This window comes from Symphalangus syndactylus, chromosome 19 (assembly GCF_028878055.3).
Source record: "Symphalangus syndactylus isolate Jambi chromosome 19, NHGRI_mSymSyn1-v2.1_pri, whole genome shotgun sequence".
In the NCBI taxonomy this organism is placed as follows: domain Eukaryota; kingdom Metazoa; phylum Chordata; class Mammalia; order Primates; family Hylobatidae; genus Symphalangus; species Symphalangus syndactylus.
In genome coordinates, this window is record NC_072434.2 from 24,355,458 (window position 1) to 24,373,872 (window position 18,415).

General features: G+C 36.6%; 1 protein-coding gene across 12 annotated transcripts in view; it reads right to left on the reverse strand.

The window, feature by feature from the left end:
- PTPRC (protein tyrosine phosphatase receptor type C) overlaps positions 1-18,415 on the reverse strand; it is a 119,848-nt gene that overhangs the window by 46,559 nt on the left and 54,874 nt on the right. For 2 of the 12 annotated variants that reach the window (XM_063613714.1, XM_055235370.2), the window contains exons 4-11: positions 14,516-14,713; positions 11,695-11,835; positions 8,876-9,019; positions 8,048-8,122; positions 6,625-6,651; positions 4,178-4,393; positions 2,871-2,999; positions 1,312-1,449 (exon numbers count right to left, since the gene is read on the reverse strand). In XM_063613714.1, coding sequence (XP_063469784.1) covers positions 1,312-1,449; positions 2,871-2,999; positions 4,178-4,393; positions 6,625-6,651; positions 8,048-8,122; positions 8,876-9,019; positions 11,695-11,835; positions 14,516-14,713 — 1,068 coding nt within the window. Of the gene's footprint in view, positions 1-1,311; positions 1,450-2,870; positions 3,000-4,177; positions 4,394-6,624; positions 6,652-8,047; positions 8,123-8,875; positions 9,020-11,694; positions 11,836-14,515; positions 14,714-16,115; positions 17,705-18,415 lie in introns of those variants that run through there. The other 10 variants (XM_063613715.1, XM_055235372.2, XM_063613716.1 and 7 more) reach the window with 6 other exon arrangements.

Sequence of the window (18,415 nt, forward strand, 5' to 3'; positions counted from 1 at the left end):
AGCACTTTGGGAGGCCAAGGTGGGCAGATCATGAGGTCAGGATATTGAGACCATCCTGGCTAACACGGTGAAACTTTGTCTCTACTAAAAATACAGAAAATTAGCAGGGCGTGGTGGCACGCACCTGTAGTCCCAGCTACTTGGGAGACTGAGGCAGGAGAATTGCTTGAACCCAGGAGTCAGAGGTTGCAGTGAGCCGAGATCACGCCACTGCACTCCAGCCTGGGCAACAGAACAAGACTCCGTCTCAAAATCAAAACAAAACAAAATTTAGAATTACGTTAATAAGTTATGTCAAAAATTTCTCAATATTATCCTTAATAAACAAATTCAGTAATGTGACAGATTGCAAGATCAATACAGAAAAATCAATTGTACTTTTGTACATTAGTAACAAATCTGAAAATGTGATTAAGAAAACAACAGCATTATAACCAGGAATAAACTTAAACTAGAAATAAATTTAACAGAAGAATTATAAGACTAATGCACTGAAAACTACAAAACATTTTGAAAATAAATTAAAGAAGACCTAAATTAATGGAAAGACATCTTGTGTTCATGAACTGGAAGACTAACATGGTTAAGATGGCAATATTTCCTAAATTGATCTACAGATTCAATGCAATTCCTGAAAGAATCCCAGATGGCTTCTTTATAAAAATTGAAAAGTTGATCCTAAAATTCATACAGAATTCTAAGTTCCCTTAGATATTCTAAACAATCTTGAGGAAAAGTAACAATTTGGGGGAACTTACAGTTTCCAATTTCAAAATTTACTACAAAGCAGCAATAATCCACAGTGTAAGCATGACATATAAATCAATAAAATAAAACTGAAAGTTCAGAAATAAACCCATCATTATGGTCAACTAATTTTTGATAAGAATGGCAAAACTATTCAATGGGGGAATAAGTGGTATTTTCAGCAAATGGCACTAGAAAAATTACATGGCCATATGCAACAAAATGAAATTAGACTGTTACCTCACACCATATAGAAATATTAACTCAAAGTGAGTAACAGAGCTAAATTTAAGAGCTAAATTTAAGAGCTAATGCTATACAATTTTTAGAACAAAACATATGGATAAATCTGCATGACTTGGCAATGGACTTTTATATATGACACCAAAAACATAAGCAAAAGAAGTAAAAATAGATAAATTGAGCTTCATTGAAATAAAAAGCATATGCTTAAAAAGTATCAAAAACAGCAAAAAGACAATTCATTTCCTATGATTCTCAAATAATTGTAAGAACATGAAAAGGGAAGCAATTTTATATATAAATGCAAGTTAACATACTCACTCCCAAAATCTGTTTTAATAATTTTACTTGTGCTAGTATACGTGCTGTTATTATAGAGTATTTCTGAGTCACACTTATACTCATGTTCGGGTTTAAGGTTTTCTAAATTAATTTCTTTCTTATCAAATGTTGTATTACCTGAAATAAAGAAATATTTCAAATCAATATATCGATGCAATATTTCACACACACATTTATTTTCTAATTTCACATTTATAATTCTCTATTTAATATTTATCAGATTGAAACATCTGTAGAAATTACCAAAATAATAAAAAATCCTAAAAATAATTTTTACATTCAACTTTTATGAAAATACAGGCTGAGTTTCCCTTATTCAAAATTCCTGGCACCAGAAGTGTTTTGGATTTAGCTTTTTTTTTTTTTTATTTCAGATTTTGGAATATTTGCATATAGATGATACAATATCTTGGGAATAGGACACAAGTTCAAATGCAAAATTTATTTATGTTTCATATATACCTCATATACATAGCTTGGGGTCATTTATTTTTCTCTGGGGATGCTGACTAAATTTTGTGTTGTTTCTGCATTTTGACTATGACCAGTCACTTTAGGTCACGTGTAAAATTTTTCACTTGGTTGAGCCGCATCATGTTGGCACTCAAAAAGTACTGGATTCTGAGAACATTTTGGATTCTGGATTTTCAGATTAGGGATGCTCAATCTGTATATATAGCAAATATAACTTAAAGTTGAGATTGCACCTCACCTAGTCTTTATCTAATAGATTGTCTAGAGAAAACATTTTATCATTGGTCTGTCTTATGTTTGCTCTTCCTTTCTTTGTCTACTTGCCTGATGGCCGTGAATCTATACTATGATGATTAGGTAATGATTACACCCAGCGCAATGCTCCATCCTCTCTACCTGTGTAGCTGTGGATATGCGTGCATACGCATGCACACCTGAGCACATCTGTCTGTCATGCCAGCTATGGCTTGGCAGATGGCTTTAAGTCAAAAGGTGGGAGAGTTCACCTCATTAAATTCAAATGCACTTTAAAAATACTATCTCAATTATTAGTTGCCTCAATTCAAATCCAAACATATCTCTAGATGCACTTCCTGTTCTTTTTCTGCTTTCTTCTTATTTAAGTGCTCTTGAACTTGTGTATGAATTTTGTTGATGCAGGATGGAAAAAGTAAACTATTGAACCATACAATCTTGTATTTGTTTTCCTTACTTCATAACAGAGTTTTGTATTATCATTTCCTTATAACATCCTTCTTTCATGATCTCTTCAACAATGCCTGTGTATAACAATTGCCAAGAAAATTATTGTAAATTAATTGACTTTCAATTTTTAGATATTTATTTTTCATGAGAAGTACTCATTTATTTTGTGAATTTGTTTGAATTGTATAGATAATTTAATTATTTGACTCTAAAGAAAAAGACAAGAAAGAAAAAAGACAAACAGAGGGAGAACAAGAGAGGTAGGGAGGAAGAGAGAAAGGGCAGAGAGTAAAATTAAATAATATCTAGAACAACATTGTACCACAAGAAAAATTCTCTGGTCAATGTTATATTCTTACCACATTGAAATCTGTAGGTAATTTTATTTGTATCACAATCAAAGGTTTCAATCTTTTCCCATTTTAAACAAATAGTAGTATCTGCTTTTTCATCTTTTGTACAATCATGTAACTGAAACTTTTCAACCCCTGCCAAGAAGATACAGAAATAAACTTGATTAGTATTTCATAATGTGTATCCCAAGCCCTCATTCATTCCTAACATCTCAGTTAAAGCCACTGAAATTATGCTAATGACATAGAATTTGGCAAGGATTGAGATTGCTATGGGAAAAGTCTAATAACTCTAGGGATTTGGTGTTTTTTTATTATTTACTTTATTATTTTTAGCACCATATATTTTGGTAGTGTTTCCTTTATAAGTTATACCACGTTAAAAAATGAAATGCAAGCAAACATGTTGATAAAATTGTAGCTTTCGCACATTTTAAAAAATACTCATTCCATTTTGTATTTTTGTTTATATCTTAAATTTTTTGTTTACTCTTTATTTACTTTTAATTGAATGATTATTATAAAGTGTATTGGGAGTTTCCCTCTTGGGAAACGCATTTTTAAGTATTGTCATCTTCTGTGTTTAATTGGTAATTTATCTCAGTAATATTTAGGGAAAATGAATAAATTAAATGGATTTTATTTTCAAAATACATTTGATGTTAACATACTTGAATGTTAATAAATTTATTAATAGTCTTGAATTATTAAATGATATGAATTTTTTTTAAATTACACGGCCCTGGAATCCCTTTTCCAGAATGCATTTGGCTAAGAGATGCTTCCCCGGAGTCTGCCCGACGCCTGTCACCCCCTCCTCTTTCCAAGCAGTAGCTTAGCTGACAAAACCAGCTTGATCTCACTAACATGACCATAACCTGCCTTTTTATGAATGTATTTTGGTTCTTCCCATACACATCAAATCCTTTTTCTCCCTAATATATTTCAGATAAATTAGTACTTAAAACAATAAATATATGTACATATATAATTAATGACTTCATTTAAGTAGAGGAGAATAAAGAAAGCTTGTAGACAATCACTTAGCAGGATAAATTATATTTAGTGCACATGAACATCTCCCTGTTAAATAAGTAAAAGTGGTGATTAATGGATGTAAACAGAAGGCTTATTTGACTCTATCATTTTTACTTGGTTAAGACAGCAGAAAGTTCACCCACTTGTTTCCAAGGGATTTCCTTTCCCTCAGCTCTGTTCTCTCACCAGACCAGTTCCTGTTACCACTGGAGAACACCACACACGAAAGTGTACTGTTTTTATAAATTTATTAAAAGAAATAAATTGATATTTACCTGGTGGCACATCTAATTTTAATTCCTTATAAGAAGTACATGAATTATGAGATATGGAAACATTTATTTCTTTACATTCTGTAAGTTTATGCACCTCATTGTTTGTGCAATTATTGTTTCCACATTCCACTTTCTCATTAACATTTAGCTTTGCCATAAATTCTTTAGTTTTCTTGTCATATAAGTAATCCACAGTGATGTTTGCATATTTTTCATCTAAAAGAAAATAGAACATTGACTGTTACCTTATTTTTCCAGAATAAACAAAACTACATTAATGCGAATGCCAAAATATCAAATCAACTAACCGAATATCCCCAAGAAACATGAAAAAGATAAAACACATCAGGGGCCTCCATATCATTTTTTTCATAATTTTCTGTGCCTTACTGCCCTATCAAGGACCCCAGCTTGTAAATTTATATTTGGATGATTACCAGATGGGTGTCTGTCTTCCTAGCTAGACTTGGAACTTCCATGAGAGCAAAGTCTAGTCTATTTTTATTAACACTGTAAATCCAGGAGTATGCATAATATTTATCCTTAATGGGAGCTCACTAGTTACTTGTTGACTTGATGCACAAATAAATGATGCATCTGACAAATTTATTCTTGCTTTATAATTTTCTTGTTTTCTAAAATGTAGTTATTAACCATCTGTTTCTTCATATATGGGGAGCATTAATTACTCAGAGACCAGAATCCCTCATTCATTCCTTAACTTGGATAAAATTATGATTGATAATATACCTCCAAAGCATCTTTGTTTAGTGTCAACAATTTCTGCTGACTGATAAAAATATCTTTACAACAAATATAAATTTATTCATTCGTTTTTATTCAACAAAAATTATTAAGCCCTTGTCATGTGTAAGACATGGTCACCAATACTAGGAATTCAAAGGCAAGTTAGATATAATCAGCTTTTAGAAATGTATAATCCAATGTGGAGGCAGACACACGCATGAATTGCAGGAGACATACAAACCTCTAAAATAAGATTATGCAGGAAATAGTGTGGCACTAGAAAGACAGAGATCTGTTCCATTTGGAGGTATAGGGCAGGATTTCCAGAGAAAGTGACTTAGTTTGTGTTTTAAAATATGAGCAGGAAATAGAAAAATAGACATGGGGTTTGGGGGATGAGGTTGGAGCAGAGTTCCAATTGTAGAGGAAGAGCAGGAGTGGCCACAGAGGCAGGAAGGAACAGTATGTGTTTAGAAATCTGTAAGTGGGCCGGGCGTGGTGGCTCATGCCTGTAATCCTAGCATTTTGGAAGGCCGAGGCAGGTTGATCACCTGAGGTCAGGAGTTCAAGACCAGCGTGGGCAACATGGTGAATCCCCATCTCTACTAAAAATACAAAAATCAGCTGGGCTCGGTGGCATGTGCCTGTAGTCCCAGCTACTTGGGAGGCTGAGGCAGGAGAATCACTTGAACCCAGGAGGCAGAGGTTGCAGTGAGCTGAGATTGCACCACTGCACTCCAGCCTGAGCAACAGAGTGAGAAAAAAAGAAAGAACTAACAAATGAAAGAAAGAAAGAAAAGAAAACTGTAAGTGGTTCCATATTACTTAAGTGAAGAACATAAGGAGGCAATGATGCAAGAGGCGAGGAGGAGAGGTGAATGACAACCTGATTACAAAAGATCATATTAATTAAACAGACATATGAAGGCCACTCTTCACACTAAATGTATGGAAAGCTACTAAAGGCAGTGACTCCAGTGGCGAGACTTAGAAATGAATGGAGGAATAAGCCCTGACCATGAAGAACCACTTTGCTTCAACTGAGAATCAAGGAAGAAAATGAGAAAGAAGAAAAAAGAGAGAGACAAACTGTTTTCAAGTATCTGCTTTGAGTCAGCCGCTAACAAGCAAGACAGAAAGAGAGAGAAAAAGGAGATTTTTCTTCTTGATAAGCTTTGAAGGTATTATCCACATTTTATATTTATCATCACACTGAATCCTTGTCCCCATCCCCCTCACCAACAAACTTGCTGTCATTCCATTTTTTTTCCAGATACCTAAATTAAATTACGTGGCTTTACCAAAGTTGTCTAACTGGAAAATTTAGTTTTCAACTTTTATTTTGGATTCCAGGATTATATGTGCAAGGTTGTTACAAAGGTATATTGCATGATGCTGAGGTTTGCAGTAAAATTGAATTTGATGCTCAGGAAGTAGGCACAGTTCCCAATACAGGTAGTTTCCCAACCCTTGCCTTCCTCCTTCCATCATCGCTCTTGTATTTCCCAGTGTCTATCATTCCCAACTCTATGTCCATGTGTAGCTAGTAATTTTTTACTAATTTGAGACTAGTCATTGGTGAGAAATTAGAGCCAGTGAGTTTAGCTTGCTAGTGGGTCCTCAAAGCTTGGAATAAAGAAAGATGTAATTAAAGTGCTATTCCAAAGTGAGGTATACTGATTCTAAGTAAATAAGCTTACCACATGTTGGCTTAGATGGAGTAGTAGCTGTAATGGAGAAAAAAAAAATGTAAATTATTGAAATTTTGCTTTAGAATATCTGCCATGTCATTTTTGGGAAAGCTGATTTACAGTACTTCTACTTCATAAAGTCTACCTAGTTAGATTTAACAGAATATGAAGGATTTGCCTAGTACAGGTTTTAATTTTAAAACTTAAAGCATTATAAAGGAATGAGTTAATTCTACAAACTTTTTCATAAATACACCCAATAAATACAATTAACAATATTAAGACTTTTAGGTACATATCTAATTATGGTATGGCAACATGGCTGAAGATTCACACAGCCAAAAATATTTTAAAGGTCTTCATTTTTTGATTAATCTCAATGTCAATTTATATAATTATAACCCCCATAGTACGAAGTTTATACTTTTCGTTTATATAAAAAAAAAGTCAGAGAAAATGCAAAGACTGCTTCATTCTCTAGATTAACTTTTGTAAGCTCTTTGCACATCTACTAGATCCAGGGTAACAAATTGCTCTCTCAACAAATTGAGTAGTATCTTGTGTGAGTGTAGGCATTTAAGTTGAATAATTGGGAGAACATGTGCTTTGTGAAAGCTAAGAGATCTCTGCTCATCTTGATTTTGGGTTGGAAGAATTTGAGGAGAATTGTGGGCTTGCAAGCTCTGATCAGCTGACTTGCTGATTCACAGATACCACCATTGCTGTAACCATCCCTCAATATCTCTTTCCTTTATCTCCACGCCCTCTCACTGCTTAACTGGAACTCTGCAATCAGCCGTCTGATGCTCACCACTTGCAATGGATAGCCCCTTTGATGGGCTTGTTCTTTTCCTTACTAAGACCTAAACCCGGCCGGGCGCGGTGGCTCACGCTTGTAATCCCAGCACTTTGGGAGGCCAAGGCGGGCGGATCACGAGGTCAGGAGATCGAGACCACGGTGAAACCCCGTCTCTACTAAAAATACAAAAAAAAATTAGCGGGGCGTGGTGGCGGGCGCCTGTAGTCCCAGCTACTCGGAGAGGCTGAGGCAGGAGAATGGCGTGAACCCGGGAGGCGGAGCTTGCAGTGAGCCGAGATTGCGCCACTGCACTCCAGCCTGGGTGACAGAGCGAGACTCCGTCTCAAAAAAAGACCTAAACCCCTGTGAGAAAAAGTTCTAGTAGATGTGGTTGTTTCTCACACATGTTTTCTGATGGATTTTGACAGTAACAATTATATCCTGATCTCATCAGCTGTTGCACTGCTAAGCAGAGAAATGTCTTCCTGCTGTTCCATCACCCTCGGGATTCAAACACTTAATGCAACTTAAAGAAAGGAGCCCGAGGTAGAGTGGGTGGAAGGCTCTTGTGAGAGCACATCACCAGGCACATGGGGATGGTGTGGCTGCGTGACTGAGGTTACGTAATATCACCTATTGTTGTGGTTGAAATGACAGCGCTTCCAGAAGGGCTCAGAGTGGTTGTTTCAGAGGCATTAAGGTAGGCATCTGCAAGAAAATGAACAGAAGAATAAAAGTTAATGAGTTTGTTATATTAAAAGGTGAAAGAAAAACTCTTTAGCAAAGATAATTTCCTAATGGCATCTTTGCTCTAGGAGTCCTCGTTTGATTTGACATTTGCTTCTTTTTAAAATAATAAAGTGAATCAAAGATTTATTTCAAGTCATTTAAACTAAACATCGTATAAATTGAGGGAAAGCTATTCATTCCTTGATATAATTCTTAGTTGATGATGTGCAATCATCCTCAAACTATTCATTTCCCTTTCATTCACAGCCTTCCATACTTGGATTCTAATAAGGGTCACAATTACTCTTTTAAAATATTTATTACATACCAGATTTTTACATACTCAGTCATCATGTTAATATTTTGAAAGGAGTGTTATTATGTCCCTTTTTACAGAAAGCAAATCTGATATGCAGAAAGTATTAGTAATTTGCCCTGTAATCAGCTATGAAGTTGAAGAAACTGGATTTGATCCCAGAGCTATATGACATTAAGGCCTATTATTGATTCTTCTTTGCCATGGACTTTTATAATATTAATAATAAAAGAAAATATGCCCAGAAAAAGCTTACTGGCAAGTTTCTTTTGCATAATTTGGTGTTCATACATGAACATTTGTAAAATGGGAAACCTGCAAATAATATTTGGCACAAAATAAAAGAGCTGCATTAAAGTTTCAAGTTTCCATTTCATTATCTATAACTGAAGACACCTAGAGCAGCAGAGTCAGACCTGAGGTGTTCGCTGTGATGGTGGTATTGGAGGTGCGTGCAGGTAAGGCAGCAGAGCTGTGGCGTGCAAGGCTGAGGGTGGTTGTTAATGGGGAAACTGGGTCTGTAGGAAAGGTGCTGGCTGTACTCCTCTCTCCTGGGACATCTGCAATCAGAAGGGCCATCAGCACTGTCACTTGTGTCTGTCATGCAAGGGCAATAGCCAGATAGACAACATAAACACAACTACTAAAGTTAAGGCAGAGAAACAAACCTTCAAGCACTTCTGCTATACCACAACACGTGCATTCTATAGAACTGTATCAAAAACACCAGGGCTTATGGGAAAGATGCGTTTAGGGGCAGACAACTGGAAACCTATGAAGCTTCATAATCAGAGCACAACTTAAAAAAATATATAGTTTGGACAGCCCAAGAAGCCTAAGACTCTGGGCTGCAGGCTGCCTTAGGCAATATAAAAAATGCATCAAAGCAGTAGAGACAGGTGCTGTCTTAGTGGTGCTGAGACCATGTAGATGGAGGTAGAGCTCTGAGTGTAAAAGGCTGGCACAGGAGGAAGTGCAACTTGATACGTGCTGAGAGCCTTGCAGGCACACAACTCTCTGGGGAGGGATCCCTGGGTGCAGGTGCTCAGTTTTAATTTTCTTAAAATAGAGCTGAATGGGATCCTGCCTGGGCCACAGCACGAGCCCAAAGGTTTTCTTTTTCTTCCTTTCCAGCTGAAGGTTACAATTCTACTTTCACAATTCAGGCTTCCCTGGCCAGGAAAAATCAAATCGGCTTGAAATCCAACAAACTCCACATTACAGTGGCATCATTCTCTTATTTTCTGATCACATAGGTGCTAATTGGTATAGAATCTAGTGTTGTAGCCAAAGAAGCTGCACATTATACTAGGTTAGAACTTTTCATTGTCAGGCTTCAAATTACCTAATGTATTTTACATCTTTGCCCAACATCACATCCAGAATTACAGCGCAAGCAATCAACGTATATTCATTTGGTGCCTACTAGGTGACTAGCACTATGCTAGTTGCCATGGAAAAAGCAAAAGAAATATGAGCTGCCCTCTATTCAAGAGTTTGTTGGGTTATTTTCTGTCAAGATCCCTGAGGTCATCAGTTCAATGACATGAGATTAGTCTCACACTTGCAGGCAGAGTCTGTATTTCTGCAGTGATACATGCATCCATGTTCTGAACATGGCTTTGATTTCAGCATGCAGGTGTCTACCAATTACAAATGCAGTACAGTCTATAATTTCACACATACATTCCATTAGAATTGAAAATGCATCTTCCAAATAATTGAGCATGGGTTCTCAGCTCAGTCTTCAGAAGCCGCTAAACCACGAAATTTAGCTAAACCATAGAATAGAATAAACCACGTAAACATGAGGTTTTCCACTCTGGATCCCCAGAGGAGGGCTCCAGCAGAATATGTAGAAGAGTGAGGAAAGCTCATTTATTCATCCTTTAAAAAACTCATTCAGACATAGAACTGGCCCTCTGCAGAATTTTGAAAGCAGCGTTTTTCCACCATCTTTTCCACACTCCTCTCACTCACTTGTTCTGTTCTCCCCTCTCTAGCAGACCCTGCTCCCAAGCTGTTTTGAGGCTTCCACTCTCAACCTCCCGAAACTCCCTACCTTCCCTCCTCCTCACTTGAAAACTTCGTTTCCCTTGTTATGTAGGTACTCTCAGTGGTGGTTATGGGTGGCATTTACAATTTTAATTAGGTTGATTAATCCTAATAGATTTTTAATCAGTGGAATTAGCCACTTTGAGAGGAAGAATTCCTTGATCAGGACAGAGCAGACTAGTCTGTGTGACAACAAGCCCCCAGAGGTCAGTACCCTTTTGTTGTTTTATAGTTTCTGCCCCTCCACTATTTCTGGATCTATGGGTTTGCTAAAAGCTCCCAATATTTTTATTGTGGTTCCCATGGCAGCTGGACTAGGTGGAATGAGGCAGGTGAGGGCGGCTCTTCTCCCACTTGCTTAAAGAGTGTGGATTGCCTGGAATGATTTTTATGCCAAGGGCACAGTTTTAATACTGCAAAATAATAATTATTCTATTTGATGTGTTTGATTCCTACCTAAAGCAAGACCATGTTCCTGCCAGCTACATAGGTCTACCATTTATATCTTTAACTTTCAAGCACTCAGATCACTGAAATTACATATGAGACTGTGTGGATTTGCGATCTGACAAAAGACATACTTGTTTTTCTTGCATATAAAAGGACACCACGAAGTGATTTGGACACTAATTTTGAAATGAAAAGGGAGGAAATATTCTGCATTGTTATAAACACAGAGATCCCATCCTGAAAGATTCTTAATGTTTGAACGGGAAATAAACCCATTCCTTTCTTTTTTTTCTCATTCTTTCAATAACAGTTTCATTGTGGTTACAATTTCTCACTGCCCTTCATTGATAATAGGAATCACTCTTCACCCTTTTGTTTGTTGGTACAAAGTCTTTCAGTAAAGATTTATGCATATTATTTCTTACTTCTAACAAAAAGTTTTCCCTGTAGAATAATTGCCTAAAATATATAAAAAATAGACTATCCTGAATAACTCTTACCTCCTGAGCAGATTTTTGCTGTAATCTCACAATTCTCACTATTATTTCATCTCTATTAAAGGGACATTTGTTCTGTGGTTTCATATTCCTAAGAGCGACTGAAATTCCAAATTCATCAACTAGCAATAGCTGCACCTTGAATAAGTGGTTAGATTTCCTCACACTATTCTTAAATACAGGTAGTCGTCATGTACTTTTCATATTTGCACAAGTCTAAAGGACCCGCAAACCTGAGATAGCATTGCTGCCTGGGGTAGGGTTGAGTTTTGCATTGGCGGCGGAGCCGCTGAATGTCTGCGTGTCAGTTCCAGCAGGGGGCGTCTGCGAGTCTGCGTGCGTGGGAAGGTGAGGCGTCTGTACTGACGAAACACCTAAGGTAGGAAAGTGAGATCATTACATCAATCTTCCCCCACTGGAGATGAATAATTTACTAAGAGGTTATCAGGAGCAAATTGCGATTATAGTTTACCAAACTGTGAAGTGACCGAATCTGTTAAAATGTGTCTGTCAGTATTTAAATTTGCTTGGCTGGAAAGTGACAGGCACCTGAGTCCTCTATTTACATAGCCTTGGGAGGTTTCCTGAGCTGGATGCAGCCATAGAGAATTCGTGTTTCCAGGTGGCTTTATTGACTTTCACATCACTATGAGCCTTCTGAATTCTCCATCAACTCTACAAGCTGACAGATGGGACATTTCTTTGTAGGCAGAATAAGAAAGGAATCTTCCAATATACTAGTATCTCTTACAAATTACAAAGAAAAGAAGAAATTTAAAAATGGACAAGAGATGTCACAGACGTCTACCTAATATACACAGGGGCCAAAAGGTATATGAAAAAATGTTCAGCGTTAAGAACAATTTTTTAAATGTAAATCAACATGAAATATTTCTAACTAGCATACTGGCAGAGTTTTAAAAGGTTGATAATACCTAGTGTTTGAAAACATGTGGAAACAATCTCACATGTCCATGCTTACACACACGGTCTCTCGAATACTCACAAAATCATATGTTGAGAGCCTGGAGGATATACAACAATGGTTAAAAAGATATCTTCAAGGAACAGAATTTAAGGGGTATTTTCATTGTGTGTCTTTTAAGTACATATAAAGTATACACTTTATATATTTTAATCCTATATGTCTATATGTATATGCATGTATATATAGGATTAAAGTATATACACACACAATACATACATACACTTTATATATACTTAACAGTATATACAAATATATATACACTTAACAGTATATACAAATATATATACACACATACCCATCTATATTGAAAATGTTCTGAAATAGTCATAAACTATCTTTATAAAATAAAATTACATAATTGAATTTAATGTTATGCACATGGATGGTTATTGTAACCATTTTCAAAAATGAACAATTTTGAATAGTGTATATAAATATTCTTAGAAATGCAGATTAAAGGATTTTTCCCCCAATTCTATCAGTAAATGAAAAAAATTGACTGCAGTCAGCAGTATAAATCAATCATAATCATAAATTAAATAACTCATATGGACTTTATTCCAATAGATAATTGAAATATCACCTGATGAAAAGATTATTTTCTAGAAAAGAAAGCGTGTTTTTATTTGAAAGCATAAACTTTTCAAGGTAATTTCACCATCAGTATTATTTTGCTAGAACAAATCAGTATTTTAAAATTATTCATCGTTATTTTCAATCTATTCAATTTTAAATATTTCTCATACTTTGCTCTATCTGTAAATTTATGGCTTAAGTGGTTTTAGATTTTAAAAATGTGGGAAGGAAAGGAATGTTGCATGTTTTTATTTGTGCATGTGACATGAAATACAGAACCTTCAAAAGGAAAACTCTATGTGACACTACTCAGGCAATAAACAAAATAATAAAATAGGATGAGATGTTCTATCTAGTCATCAGCACCTTCCACCTTGCATTCTTTTTGTAAAAATTTTGGGCAATGTGTTCAAATTTTTAGTGTTTAGACAGGTCCTAGTCACTACTCTGCTATGGTGACAGGGAAACAAATGGAAGATTAAATACACAGTCTTGTACTTGCTGTAGGAAGGCGCTGACCATTTATTTAACTGCTTACTATATAAACTTCATCAGTATGGTACTCAAAATACTTTGATGTACCCGAAACAAAATTTCTGTGATGGTGTTCTATATGCTTGTTTTTCAAAAGAAGATAAATGGCATTGTTAAACAGTTCAAATGGCTTAGTATCTTTTATCAGAGTATATCTATAAACCTGTTTGCCCCCAAAAAAGTCAACATAACACATTATTTCAGAAAAGCACGAACACTCTCCTGATGGTAAATCTGAGTACTGAATACACTGGCAGACCTATTACTAAACATTAAATTAGCATATACATATATCAGCATTCTAAGGAGCATCAGTGCCCCTCCTCAGCAAAAATATCTCTCGCATCAATCTGATTTTTGCCAGGAACATGGCTATATTGCCTTTAATTTTACCAGTAGAACTCACAACCTTAATTAAAAGTGTTTTCAATAATGCAAGTGCTCTTAAAAGAAACTCAAATAACAAAATTGGGTTGTCAATTCTCAGAGTGGATTTAAAAATAATACATTTCCTATCTTCAACAATTTTTGGATAAAGAGAATCTAGAATGAAACAAAGAAATGGGAAGATTCCCGTTTAAGGCACCTTCCAAGGAGAACAGAACTGATAATCTCTGAACTAGGGAAATTCTCATCTGTCCAGGTGGCGGGAAGCCAAGCGGGAGAATCATGGAGAGTGTATATAGATCAGAGGATACTAGAACAAATTTACTCTCCTGATTGTCCTTGGAGATCTTGCTTCACTCCTTTTCTCTCTCCACTCCCTAACAACATGCATTAATTACTTCAGTCGATCTATATTTCACAGATACTAATTTCCTGCAATTTCTGCACTTGAATAAAATCACATACTTAGAAACTGTGCACGTAATTTAAAGGCAAGTTGTACTGATAACTTCAGAATTTTCTAAATGACATTGCCCTGATATTTAAGTTAACAACTTTTGTGTGCCAACCTGTGGTATTAAAAGTGCTAGCATTATCCAAAGAGTCCGGGGATATTTGGGTTGAAGTATTGTCTGGACTAAGAGAAGGTGTGGTCTCTGAGAAGTCATTTTCTCTTTCAGAGATGCTTGCGGGTGAGAATGCAGTGGTGTAAGTAGGTAAGGGGTCACTTGAAAGTGGAACACTGGGCATCTTTGCTGTAGTCGATCCTGTTAAATTAACAGAAAATGGAAGAAGGACAAAATAAATATGTGAATCATACCCTAAATGTATGCTCATCCAAGTATACTAACTCCCCAGTCCATTATACTGTGTATGTACATATATCTACACATACATACACACACACCATACATAAGTATATGTATATGGTGTGTATATGTATTCATAAATATATATAATCATATATACATGCATATATACAAATGTTGATGCATACAGAGATATAAATAATATATAGATGCAGATCTAAAACAAGCTACAGAACATTAGCTAAAGATAGAAATGGGGAAATGAAATTGAAAGCAGCTTCTCACCTATCCAAAGCAATTGAGTTCAGAAGGATGAAGCATAATGGGTAAAGATGATTAAAAAATTAAAAAGTTGTAGATAGAGAAAAGGATAGAGAAAGGTAAAGTTAGAAGGTTTTTAGCAGAGCTAGGGTTTCAGGAGAAAAAAATGAAAGACAAAACTTCTATTTATTCATGGATATACATATATACTTTTTTTTGAGACAGAGTCTCACTCTGTCACCAGGCTGGAGTGCAGTGGCACGATCTTGGCTCACTGCAACCTCCGACTCCCTGGTTCAAGCGATTCTCTTGCCTCAGCCTCCCAAGTAGCTGGGATTACAGGCATACACTACCGCATCCAGCTAATTTTTGTATTTTTAGTAGAGATGGGGTTTCACTATGTTGGCCAGGATGGTCTTGATCTCCTGACCTCATGATCCACCCGCCTTAGCCTCTCAAAGTGCTGGGATTACAGGCGTGAGCCACCACACCCGGCCTATTCATGGATTTTTTTAAAAACAAATTAAATGCAAACAAAGCAATGAAAATGTGTGTAAATGACTGAAAAACAAAACTCACGACTAGGTTTACAAACAACCAAAGTCTACAGAAATGTCTTTGACTTCATGATAACAAAGAGATACAATTTAAAATACTGAAATAATTTCCACAGTTCAAGTTTACTTTAAGAAGAGGAAAATATGTGACAAAGTAGTAGTGAAATAAGTTTATGCACAGTTGACATGAGTGTACAATGGTAAAAAAAAAAAATTTAGGCCGGGCGCGGTGGCTCAAGCCTGTAATCCCAGCACTTTGGGAGGCTGAGGCGGGCAGATCACGAGGTCAGGAGATCGAGACCATCCTGGCTAACACGGTGAAACCCCGTCTCTACTAAAAATACAAAAAATTAGCCGGGTGTGTTGGCGGGCGCCTGTAGTCCCAGCTACTCGGGAGGCTGAGGCAGGAGAATGGCGTGAACCCGGGAGGCGGAGCTTGCAGTGAGCCGAGATCGCGCCACTGCACTCCAGCCTGGGCAACAGAGCGAGACTCCGTCTCAAAAAATAAAAAAAATAAAAAAAAAAAATAAATAAATAAATAAAATTTGCAGGGAATTAGCACTGTTGATTAAAGTCCTTTAAAACTTTTTTATGCTCTTTTACTGAAAAAAGTGGTTTTCTTAATAAAAGAATAGAAAAATACACCAAATGTGTCAAAAAAAAAAAAAAAAAAGCTCATGTGATCTCTGGAGGTTGGGATTATAAAGATGTATTTAAAATTTTGTTTTTTGCTTAACATATATTTACTTTTTGAAACGCAAAAAAAAATTTTAAATATTTAATTAGGCAAAAACTGAAGTATATCACACAACAAGTAATAATTAAATCAGTTCAACAAGATTGGGCAAAAGACAACGGCACAAATATGGAAAAAGGGAGAGAATGAGAGAAACTAGAAAAGGAGTAAAAATGATAGGACAGGAAAGAGTTAAGAATGAAAATTGCAATATTACTCACTAGAGAATAAAATGGAAATAGTATGATAAATAAAAAACCCAGCTTTATTCATTAGTATCAAAGCTAAAGTTAATTTTTACTAAATACAGATAAAATTCATCTTAATTATGTTGAACTTCAGCAATGCCAATATACATGAAATATTGCAGAACTATTCTGTGATTACAGAAATGCAAAATTATCATAGACTTGTTATGTGTGTTATTTTCCAATGAAAAACTTCAATCTCTAGATTTTTATAACCAAATAACTCACAAACAAATCCAACAAACTTTTACCCGTAATTACATGCCAGCATATCCAACTAAGTACAGTAATACGATAGTAACTACCTCTAGCCTTCAGTGTAAAATCAGGTCTAACTTTAGATTTTTTCAACTGATATGCATTGAATAAAAGAAAGGGAGGGAGAGAGGGTAGGAGAAAAGAAAGGAAAAGAGAAGGCGGTGGGAGAAAGGGAGTGGAAAGAAAGTAGGAAAGAAGGGAGGGAGGAAGGAAGGAGAGAGTTTAGAATTCTTTCTATTCAAATTAAGTCACTGTCATCATTATAGACTTGACAATTATTGTTATTTTTAGGTTAAACCAATTCTGGTGTCTGCCAGCTTCCAATGATCCCTTTTGCTTTGAGAGAAATGCTGCAACAAGTTCCCTTTATCGTCCACTCTCACTCTTTTATTAGATGTGAATTACAAACAGACTAGAAAGAAAATCATGCAACATTCTCCTTATAATAGTATGTGATGGTTAATATTGAGTGTCAACTTGATTGGATTGAAGGATGCAAAGTATTGTTCCTGGGTGTGCCTGTGAGAGTATTGCCAAAGGAGATTAACATTTGAGTCAGTGGACTGGGGGAATCCCCCCTGCCCCCGCCCAATATGAGTGGGCATCATCCAACCAACTGCCAGCATGGCTAGAAAAAGCAGGCACAAGAAGATAGGAGAAGTGGGCTTGCTGAGTCTTCTGGTCTTCATCTTTCTCTCATGCTGGCTGCTTCCTGCTCTTGAACATCAAACTCCAAGTTCCTCAGCTTTTGGACTCTTGGACTTATTCCAGTGGTTTGCCAGGGGCTCTCGGGCCTTTGGCCACCGACTGAAGGCTGCACTGTCAGCTTCCCTACTTTTGAGGTTTGGTGACTCGGATTGGCTTCCTTGCTCCTCAGCTTGCAGATGGCCTATCGTGGGACTTCACCTCGTGATTGTGTGTCAACATTCCTTAATAAACTACCCCTCATATACACATCTATCCTATTAGTTCTGTCCCTCTAGAGAACCCAGACTAATACATAGTACCATGCTATTTTGATGAGTAGCATTCCTAAAGATTACTTCTAGCCAAGCAAATTCAGTCCCAGGTGCACGGAGAAAGGTTTTCAGAGAACTACTCTCCTTCATATCTTTGCACACATCTTAAGTTCAGTTCACATTCCCTTTCACAAATAAGAATTTAAAATTAGAAGGCCGGGCGCGGTGGCTCACGCTTGTAATCCCAGCACTTTGGGAGGCCGAGGCGGGCAGATCACGAGGTCAGGAGATCGAGACCACGGTGAAACCCCGTCTCTACTAAAAATACAAAAAAAATTAGCCGGGCGTGGTGGCGGGTGCCTGTAGTCCCAGCTACTCGGAGAGGCTGAGGCAGGAGAATGGCGTGAACCCGGGAGGCGGAGCTTGCAGTGAGCCGAGACTGCGCCACTGCACTCCAGCCTGGGTGACAGAGCGAGACTCCGTCTCAAAAAAAAAAAAAAAAAAAAAAGAATTTAAAATTAGAAAACCTGACTCAATTGCCAATTCCACATTGTTCTTGAACCTCCACTTTGCAAATTCTCCTGGTTTCCATTGATGACATTGTTGTGGCCAATATTTGGGAGAGACCATTTTCCTTTGCA